The sequence below is a fragment of the Colobus angolensis genome, unplaced genomic scaffold (assembly GCF_000951035.1).
Source record: "Colobus angolensis palliatus isolate OR3802 unplaced genomic scaffold, Cang.pa_1.0 Scaffold268, whole genome shotgun sequence".
Taxonomy (NCBI): domain Eukaryota; kingdom Metazoa; phylum Chordata; class Mammalia; order Primates; family Cercopithecidae; genus Colobus; species Colobus angolensis.
This window is the reverse complement of record NW_012115910.1, coordinates 3,914,280-3,925,393: the sequence shown is the minus strand read 5'-3', so window position 1 is coordinate 3,925,393 and position 11,114 is coordinate 3,914,280. Positions and strand designations below refer to the sequence as shown.

At 40.8% G+C, this 11,114-nt stretch overlaps 1 protein-coding gene across 1 annotated transcript; it reads left to right on the top strand.

Moving 5' to 3' along the window:
• Positions 1-2,283: 2,283 nt before the first annotated feature.
• On the top strand, positions 2,284-5,382 carry LOC105515689 (UAP56-interacting factor). The gene has a single exon (XM_011947526.1). It carries the CDS (start codon positions 2,429-2,431, stop codon positions 3,359-3,361), a length of 933 nt encoding a protein of 310 aa, XP_011802916.1. The 5' UTR covers positions 2,284-2,428; the 3' UTR covers positions 3,362-5,382.
• The last annotated feature ends 5,732 nt before the right edge of the window (positions 5,383-11,114 follow it).

Genomic DNA, 11,114 nt, shown 5'->3' with positions numbered 1-11,114 from the left:
TTTGGGTGGAATAGCTCTGAGGCATGTGTATTACACTGACACCTAGAGTTTCCAAGTGGAATAAATCTCCATCTGTGTATTAAGAGTTGTCTAGCGGGACAGGACTAATACAACAGAAGTAATATAAAGAGGAGTTTATTAAGGAGTATTAACTCACAGGATCACAAAATGAGGTCCCACAATAGGCCATCTGCAAGCTGAAGAGCAAGGAAGCCAATCTGAGTCCCAATGCTTAAGAACTTGGAGTCCCATGTTCAAAGGCAGGAAGCATTCAGCATGGGTGAAAGATGTAGGTCGGAAGACTAAACCAGTCTAGACTTTCCATGTTCTTCTGTCTGCTTTTATTCTGGCAGCACTGGCATTGGATTAGACTTGCCCACCCATATTGAGGGTGGGTCTGCCTTTCCCAGTCCACTGACTCAAATGTTAATCTCCTTTGGCAACACCATCACAGACACACCCAGGAACAATACTTTGCCTTCTTCAATTCAGTTAAGTTAACACTCAATACTAACCACCACAAGCTATCCACAGTAGTAAATGGCTTTAGAATGCATCATTTACCTTGCCACCCTTTCCTGACTCACTTTCCCCTTCGCTTATCAATGTTTTCTTCACTTCCCAAATAAATCACTTGCATTGAATCCTTGTCTCAGGATCTACTTAAAGGGAACCCAAACGAAGAAGATAACAGAAAATGCAAAATTCAGCTCCCACAAAACAATCCAAAACACAATAAGCACAAATATCAATAATGCTAAAGATTTAAATTTGTAAGGAAGTTATAAATGTCTATGTATTCAATCACTTCTATGAAACTAGAGAAGATGTAAATAAAAGTAGACTAAAACACATTCATAGTAGGAAACGTCTTCTCAATCTAAGACAGATCAAGTAGATAAACATTTAACAAGGATATAAAATACCTAGCTAACAAGTTCAGTAGGTTAACTTTTATAGATATACCTGGTACTCTGAAACCAGGCTATTGAGAATATACTTCCTTTTAAGTACAGATGGAGCTTCCTTAAAAGTTGACCCTGTTTTAGAACATCTCCCAAAAATCTTGAGTAGCTCTAAAAAGTAAAATAACACTAACAGCATTTATGATCATAATACAGTAAAATAAAAATTATATACTAACAATTTTTAAAGGCCCTCCAACAATTTGAAAACAAGCTCAAAGCAGTTAAACTTTCTCTAAACAGGCCAGGCAGTTGGAGAAGTCACCTTACTTTTCTTTCTATCAGGGATCATATCGTTAAGCAATGGTTGGCTATTAAACAATCTTGGTTCAATGGGGAAATATAAAGTTAAATATTAAAACTTCTAGAAAATAGCAAAAATGAAAACACAATACATCCAAATCTAAAATTCATAGCAGTAAATACTTATTACAGTACAAATGAAAATATATCGCCCAGGCAAAAACCTAGAAAAAAGAACAACAAAGTAAACTGATAGAAAAAAGAAAAAAATATCAATAACAATAAAAGCAGATTAAAATGTAGGGAAAAAGCCCACAGCAGAGTTAATAAAAGAATATAAATCTTGTTCTTAGGAAACAATAGCAACAAAGCTGACAAGCTATCACCCAGATTAATACAATAAATGAAGTATGAGTACGCAAAGTAAGAGATGATGCAAAATAACTATCAAAAGAGAGAAGATAAAATGAGATTAGACATTGAGCAGAATGTTCTGCAAATAAATTTGACAACTTAAATAAAATGGGTTACTCTGTGTAAAATATAATTTATCGAAGCTGGCCCCAGTACAGATAGAAAGTTTAATCAGGACCAATTCCCACACAATAAATAGAGAAAGTTGTAAAAATGTTTCTTTACAAATAAGCACCATGACCAGGTAATTTAATAAAAAAATTCTACTAAATCATGAAAAATCAGAAAATTTCAGTGCTACCCAAAATATTCCAGAGCTTTTTTTTTTTTTTTTTTTGAGATGAAGTCTTGCTCTGTTGCCCAGGGCGGAGTGCAGTGGTGTGATCTCAGCTCACTGCAATCTCCACCTCCTGGGTTCAAGTGATTCTCGGGCCTCAGCCACCCAAGTAGCAGGGACTCCAGGTGTGCACCACCACGCCCAGCTAATTTTTGTGTTTTTAGTAGAATCGAGGTTTCACCTTGTTGGCCAGGCTGGTCTCGAACTTCTGACCTCAGGTGATCCACCCGCATTGGCCTCCCAGAGCGCTGGGATTGCAGGCGTGAGCCACTGCGCCCAGCAGAAAATATTACAAAACTTTAAAAAACAGTGACATGGCCCGCCCCGCCCGCAGCCGCGGGTGGAGGCGGAGGACGGCGCCGGCGCGTGCGCGCTCCCTCGGTGCGGCGGGCTGCGTGCGCGAGTGGGAGGCGGCAGGCCTGCGACTCCGGCCTTCCCGGCGCCCGCTCCCAGCGCGACGTCTCCAGCCATGAACCGGTTTGGTACCCGGCTGGTGGGAGCCACGGCGACCTCTTCGCCGCCGCCGAAGGCCCGCAGCAATGAAAACCTGGACAAAATAGATATGTCTTTGGATGATATCATCAAGTTGAATCGAAAGGAAGGGAAGAAGCAGAATTTTCCAAGACTAAATAGAAGACTCCTCCAGCAAAGTGGTGCCCGGCAATTCAGGATGAGAGTGCGATGGGGAATCCAGCAGAATTCTGGTTTTGGTAAGACTAGTCTGAATCATAGAGGAAGAGTCATGCCTGGAAAGAGACGTCCTAATGGAGTTATCACTGGCCTTGCAGCTAGGAAAACAACTGGAATTCGAAAAGGAATTAGTCCTATGAATCGTCCACCTCTAAGTGACAAGAATATAGAACAATATTTTCCAGTGTTAAAAAGGAAAGCAAACCTTCTGAGACAAAATGAAGGGCAGAGGAAACCAGTGGCAGTTCTCAAGAGACCTAACCAGCTAAACAGAAAAAATAACATTCCAGCTAATTTTACCAGGAGTGGAAGTAAATTAAATCATCAGAAAGATACTCGTCAGGCAACTTTTCTTTTCAGAAGAGGCCTGAAGGTTCAGGCCCAGTTGAATACAGAACAACTGCTAGACGATGTAGTAGCAAAGAGAACTCGTCAATGGCGGACTTCCACCACAAATGGAGGGATTTTGACTGTATCTATTGACAATCCTGGAGCAGTGCAATGCCCAGTAACTCAGAAACCACGATTAACTCGTACTGCTGCACCTTCATTTTTAACAAAGCGGGAGCAAAGTGACGCCCGGAAAGTTCCTAAAGGTGTTCCCCTACAGTTTGACATAAACAGCGTCGGAAAACAGACAGGGATGACGTTGAATGAGCGGTTTGGGATCCTGAAGGAACAAAGAGCCACTCTCACATACAACAAAGGGTGAAGCCGCTTTGTAACCGTGGGATAGGTCCCATGTCAAAGGAACTTTTGAGAGATGACTCTGAAAAGTTGAATTGCTTGAAGAGTTCATCACAGAAATTCAAGAAACTTTACTTCAAAATATCCACAAGGCTAAATAACTCTTATTTTTATTTTTGAAGTTTTTTTTAATGTATAAAATAATGCCCTGAAAGAATAATAGGGATTATACCTATCTGTTCTTGAAGATTTCATGGTTGGCTCAGACAGAACAATCATCTGTTTGACTTTTGGTTCCTCATGCAGCAGAAGGAAGACAGAAAGATAGAAATTGATTATTTTTATGATAGTGGTATTCAGGATCTCATCACCTTTGCCCATATTTTAGACTTCATCATGGTAAATCTTGGTCTTCAGAAACATGAGTAGGTCCCTTTGTTGCTGTCACTTACCCTTTAATAGTGTTGATGTAGTCAGTACAGTTGCCTTTTCTTCATTAGAGATACAAAACAAATGTATTAGAATTCCAGTTTTGGATTTTAAGATTTATGGGAATATCTAGAACTTGGTTCATTTTTCAGACAGTGTGATCCCCTGGAATTATACAGCTTTAGTGCTGAACTTTTAACAAGAAATGTGACTCTAGGTCTCAGTTTAAAATGTTGGTGTTAAAGACTATAAATGCATATTTACGAGGTTATCTGATAGGGCCTTGGAGGAGAAGATCCAGTTTTTAAAAATGACAGTTTGTGTTTAATAAATGAAGGCATGAGAGGAAGTAAGTAGCAAGTTGAAGGACAGGTAGTTGAGATGAAAAACTTCAAAACCCAGGTTATAGGTGTACTGTTTGGATTTAGCATGGTCTTGAGTCTAGTGTCCACAAAGTATTCAAATGATATTTAGAAGAATTATAACTATTACATTGAATTGAGTCCCTTGGATATTTTGATAGTAAAATTAATAGCCATAAAGTCCTAGACTTCTTATTTGAAGTTAACATTTCTTATTTGAAAAGTTGAAATTTATGAGCTTTGAAGATTGCAAAATTAAATAATTTATAGCTCCAAAAACAAAAATATACTTGTATATGTCACAGAAAAAATGCAAAATTTACAATAGAGTTATATTAACCTTGTTGTTTACCTTTCACTGATTTCTTATATGGTATAAATTAAAGTTCAGGCATTTATGGGGAGCAAAGGCCCTCCCTCACCACCCCGCCACCTGCCACCTCTGAGGGAGTGGGAGAAGTTAGTCTGTGCCAAGATAGTACTGAGTCCTCAGATGTTGTATACTGTAAATTACGGTATAATGCCAAATGCAGCAAAATCTTCCAGCTATACGTTACAAGTTTGGTCATTTTGAAGCTTGACATTTTAGTTTGCCATTATGTTAAAAACATCTAAATAGGTGTTAGTTTCTCAGGAGTAGATTGTTAGTGTTGACTTTTCCTGTAAAACAAACATCGTTCTTGGCCTGCCTTGCATTGTGTACTAGACTTCATTGTTGCCTCTCATGCTTCTTGAGTTACTTAATGATTTATGCTAGCCATGGAAAGCTATCAGTAACAGTTTCATGCTTATACCAAAGAATTAAATCTGATCCTTAATATCTGATATTTTGCTGGTACTTGTACTGATAAGTGATTATTGGAAGTCAGTCACAGAATTTGAAAATAAATTCTAGTCTCTCCTTAGCTATTTGATGCTTTTCATATAGGCCAAGAACTCATTGCAAAACATTTTTGCAAGTATGAATGCCTGTATTTGGTCTAGGAACAGTACATTTTAGTCTGATTTAGAATTACTGGTAGCTTATTTTAAAGCAAGGAAAAGCAGCTAAGCTCGAGTTTGCTGTCTTTAGAATGGTTTGTGAAAATATGGTATAAAGGTGTTTTCATTTTCCTGTTCTTACCTATTATTGTATAGAGCTATTAATGCCATTTTTTGGGAAAACCTTAAAAATTGCCCCAAATACTGACATTGAGTGCATCAAATAACAAATTGTCTTTGGTATATTAAACTTTTATTCTTCATGCATCTGTAATTTAATTTTAAGTATAATGTTTTGCCTTTGGTACAACTAAATTAAAACTCTTGGTGGTCACATGTATATAAACAAAACAAAACAAAACAAAACAAAAAAAACAGTGACATGATGTGAGTATGACATGGATATCAAAACTTAACAAATATAATATGAAAAAGTAATTATAGGCCAATCTCACATATTAATATCAGTGCAAAAATGTTAAATGAAATAATGATAAGTAGAATCCAACATCTCATTTAAATATGAATTCATTCTGACCACATGATACTTGTGCTAGAAACAAAAAAATGATTCAATACTGGCGCTCTATTAATATCATTAAGTATATTAAAAGTCTGAGAAAAATTCTATCATCTCAATAGATGTCAAAAGAGCATTTAATAAAATTCAACGCTCATTCATGATTGTTTTAAAGTTAATGAAAGAATATGGATAGATTCTTTAAGAAAAATTACATAACTCCTATCAAAAGCCAGTTTCTTATAATGGGGGAAACTTAGAGGCAGTTCCAGAAAAAAATAAAAGAGGCAAAGATGCCTACAATTTGCACTACTATTTAACAGCATATTGGTGGCATTAAAACAATGCAATTAGACACATAGGAATTGGAAAGAAAAAGATGAAACCATCTCTGTAAGTGACAGCATTGTTTACCCGCAAAACTGTAGAAAACACCACTGCAAACAATAGAATGATTTATAAGGTAATATCAGTAATCTTTATATATACAAACAAAACTCTTAGCAGATATATGGAATAGTAAATATAATTAAACAGCAAAAATTTAATAAAATAAAATAAGAATAAAGCTAGCAAAATAATGTACAAAACCTTTATGAAGAAATCTGTAAATAAAACAGAAATGGACATGGACAAATGTATATCCGTGTACATTGTATCTACTTGTATGGATAGTATGTCTATTGTCTTAAATTTAATTTATAATTTATTACTATCGCAATAAAAATACCATTTTTTTTTCCCTGAAGTTAAGCAAGTAGATTTAAACATTGATTTGGAAGATTAAATGATCTAGCATAGCCAGAAAATCCTGAAAACGAAGAGCTTTTGTGGAGGGCTAGCCCTTTGATACATGAAAACATAATAATAGCAAGTCTTTATGAATAAAACCGTGCTATTTATGCATAGGCAGACAGACAATGAAACAGAAGAGGAATAAATAGATACAATTGTATACGGACAAGTAGAGAGTTGGCAGTTGAGGAGGAGAAAAGTAGACAGGATGAAGTTACTCTTGGGTTTTACAAAACAAGATGGAGCATTTTGGTGATGGATTGGCCATGGGGATGAGAGAGAGGGAGGTGTCGAGAGTGTTTCTCGGGTTTCTGGCTCATGTGGTGGGGTGAGGTGGCAAAAGGTACTACCTAGTGCCCATTCTTAGTTACCTTTGGAATATTGGGAGTACAACAGAAGCTCCCTTGTAGTTGCAAAAAAATGTAATAAACGAAAACACAATGTCATCTATAATGATTATTTTGTTGATTTCATATGGACAATCACTTGTGCTGATTTCACATGTGCTGGCTTCATGATGGGAAATCTTGTGGCTTCTCAGTTTATTGTACGTTATCCATACTTTATTCCACCTTATCTATGGTCACTCGTGCTTGATTTCTTTTTTAGTCTTGTATGGGATATCTCAGAGAGCTTGTGTCCATTTTCAGCTTCTGGTACTTTCCAGGACTCGACTGCATGAGCGCAATCTTGTAGGTAGCCAGGAAAACCCTCTTTCCTTCGCACCAGACAAATTGTGGTTCTTATCTCCCTCCTCACTTGCTTGAGTTGCTAGCCATCACTTCATAGTTGCTTTCCTTTCTTCACTCTTGCTCCTGTCTGCTCCATCAAGCATTCTGTAGTCAGAACGATGTTTCTAAATTAATCTTGCTATGCCCTCCTCAAAGACTTCAGTGATTCCTCATGCCTTCAGGATAAAATCCAAGCTGTGGCTTAGAAGGCTCCAAAGCATTCAGTCATCTCTGAAGGTCATTTTCTGAAACTTTGTACCTTGCCCATGGTGCCCTGACTCTGCTGAACACTATCTGTCTGTCTAGAATGATTAGCTAACCCCTTCTCATTTTTTGGCTCTCCACTCAGGTGTCTCCTTCTCCAGCAGCTTTCTTGACACCCTAGCTGGGATTTGGGACCTCTATTCCCGGTGTCACTAGCACTCTGTGCACCTATCATAACATCTTTGCTACTCATCTTCCCTCCCCTGCGAGGCTGAGCTCCTTCTGAGAAGGGTGGTGACTCTGACACTCCTGTTCCTCAGCATGCAGCCCAGGGCCTGGCACAGAAGGGCCCTCAGCAGTTGTTGAATTTAAGGAGGAGGAAGAGTACAGTCCTATTTAGGCCCCCTTCATTTCTGTCTTTGTTCAAAACCCGTCCTCTTCTCCCTTCATTCTCAAAATCTCCTAAGCGTTCCCAAGCTGATTTATTTGTCACATGGCCATAAAATTACTAATTGGAAATGCTGGTGCCCAATTCATCCTGCTGGCATCTTCCCCGCTTGCCCCATCTCAGTCCCTGGAAATTCCACATTACTAATGAACCACCACCCTTTGCAATAAATCTGCAAGTCATCAATATGGTCTAATTTTTTAAACATTTCTTTTTTTCTTTGGTGTTGGGTCACTTAAGGCCAGTATGAGAGAGAAATAAAGTGGATTGTTGAAACATAATGATTAAAATATGAGACTGTCTTTTTATCTTCACACTCAGACAAGCTTGCTAATTGCAAGGTAAGGTTGGAGCAGCTTTAAACTTCTTGGCCACATGCAATATTTAGGAAGGAAAATGAATGAATGATTAACTTTTGGTAAATAAGAGAAGTGGAGGCACATTTCCACCGTTGCAATATTGTGAGAGGAAAAAGAAAACTGCAGACCTCTAGTTGGTATAAAGAAAGATTAAACTCTGTTTTATTTGGAAGAATTACAAACTCAAATGGAATTCAGATATTCACTTGTGTTGTTAATTCAAAGTCATCTTTTGCAGCTTAACACACCTCCATTCTGATGACGTATAGAGGTTTGGTTTGCTTTGCCTCTCCCTCCTTAGGCGTGGGGAAGAGCCTCCACTGACCCTCCCAGAATGTCTTTCTTCCTCTCCCTACCTTGCTCTCTGCCCTGAGAAGCTGCCCAGTATGGACTGCCTCAGCAACTTTCCTTGTTTTGAGAATTCTGGTTGGTCTGGACAATGGGAAACACTGGACAAGATGGGAGGCAGGAGAAGAGAGAGGTTGGGATGTTCACTGTCACAGCCAGTCCAAGGTGATGGCTATGTTTCTCCCTCAAAGGCCATGTCCTGTCTAGCAGACCCCTGCTATGGACAGAATGGTGGCCAGGCTGTGGAACTGCGCCTCACCTTGCTCTTTCAGACTAAGGAGTGGTAAAGAACCTCCCAGTTGCCAGCCTTTGCTGGTTTTCTTGAACCCTGTTCTCACCTCAGTACATAATTCCAGCATGAAGTTTCCCCAGAATCACCCATTTCAGAGAGCCATTTGTTTCCTGGGACTCTGGCCAACATTCACATCAAAAAATTCACTTCCAGAACACCAGGTGTTTAGAGATCACTTCCTCCAAGTTCCTCACTTTGCAAAGGAAGAGACTGAAGCTCACACCTGCCATGTAGCTATTGACAGCATAGCCAAGACTGGAACCCACAACTCTCATATTTTCAGACTAGCATTCCTACTTTGGTGCCAAATGGCATGAATCAAATAATTGAGCTGCCTTATTAATAGCAACAATTGCCACTATTATATTAGTTAGCTTTTACTGGGGGCTTCCTAGGCGGCGGGCACTGTGCTAAGTGTATTTGTTTATCAGCTTCAGCTCTCGGGACCGTGTGATGCAGTTCCTGCATGTTTGCCAATGTTGTCGATCGGGAAACTCGAGCTAAATTGTGTGTCCCCAGTCACACAGCTTGGGGTAATGTGTGACAGCCCAGGATTCCCACCTGCATCTTTCTGACAAGAAAGTCATGTTTAGACCACCCTGTAATGTACCTTTGGCTAAGACCCATGATGTGGGCTGAATCTGAAACCGAATAATATCGAAGAGGCCAGAATAAAGGTCAAATGATGTTTAAGCCAAGAGAGCTGCCGAGAGCATGGAAAATTGTGGGGCTATATGGTCAGATGGCAGGTGTGGAGTTGGTTCCCATGCTTCTCTCACCATTCAGTGGCTTGCCCCAGTGAAAATGGTGGTTCCAATGGGATGGACCATGCCAGAAAGCTTACCCTCCTCAGGCAGAAGCCCCTGGGAAAACAGGGGCTGACAGAAGCCCCTGGGAGATGCACAGGGAGCGGCCCAAGGTTGGGAGCCAAGCTGGAGTCCAGAGTCAGAACCGGGAAACTGTCCCAATCATGGGAACCAGGGATCTGGGAAGCACTTGGACATGATTCCACCAAAAGCTGTCTCTTTCACTCAAGGAATCTTAAAGAATTACACACAGCCACTGTCCATAGCTATTTTCCACATGATTAAATCAGTATTTGCTTAATAAAGAAAATCTGGTAGAAATGAGGAAGTGGAGAAAAGAAAATAAACTTTTTCAGCTCAGGAATGTCACCATGTTTGCCACAAGAGCCCGTGGTTTGGGACATTCATGTCTGGCGGGGAAAAGGGGATATCTCAGATGCGGGGTGTGGCAGAGAAGCTACCAAGGAGTGCACTGCCAAGTCCCTTCTGGGCCCCACACCTGGGCCTGCTGCCCTGTGGCTCCCCAAGAACTTTGGAAGCAGCAGGGAATGGGACACTCAGGATCCGTGCCAGCAGTGCCACCTTGAGCAAGCCATGACCCTTTTCTGAGCTTCAGTTTCTGTAACTGTTAAGAGGAGCGTGGTCAGCTGAGCCTGTGCAGGTCTCACCATCTCACAGCACCCTGTCCTCCAGCTGCATTTTTGCCGGAAAGCGTGGCCCAGCTAGGGAATCCTGCAGAGCCAATACACTGGGCTCCCCTCTTGCTGCTCACCAGGATTCCCCTCATCTCATCTTTACCCAATTCTCTTGGCCAGGACCTCCCACACACCAGGGAAGCTGCAACCCTGGTAGGACCCGTGGATCCCGGGTTTCCTGGTGGTCGCCTAACCAAGTGAGATTCCGATGCTGCCTTCTTTGTGAGGCTTCTTGGTGGATTCTCTTAGCACCAATCCGTGGTGCCAGGGGATGTTTAGATTAGGTCATGCACCTGCTCGAGGAAGCTGAATGTGTCCTCGCTGGTTCACTAAAACCATATTTCTTAGAAGTGAGGCCCTTACTGCTCAGCTGGCCCCAAAACACAAGCATGATGAGATCTCCCACAGGACCCCAGTAGTTCTGACTGAATGTTGATGTAGTCCCTCCTGGGGGACAGGGGTACAGCTGTGATCCTTAAGTGAGGAACTCAAGCTTCTGCGAGGTCCCTGGTGGTAGAATGTCAGTAGTAGAGACTCCGCTTCCCCCACCTAGTCATGCCTTCGATACACAGGCCCACTTCGAGCCCATAAGACAATGCTCAAGACAGGAGCCCTTCCCGACCCTAGATCCCCATGAACGAAAAGAAGGTGAGCATTTCCTTTCCACTGCTTTAAAAATGCTTCATGGGCTGGGCACGATTACACACCTGTAATCCCAGCACTTTGGGAGGCTGAGGTGGGTGGATCACTTGAGCTCAGGAGTTCCAGACCAACCTGGGAAACATAGAGAGACCTTGTGTTTACAAAA

Coding starts and splice junctions, on each gene's coding strand:
- LOC105515689 (XM_011947526.1), top strand. CDS start 2,429: ATGAACCGGTTTGGTACCCGGCTGGTGGGAGCCACGGCGACCTCTTCG.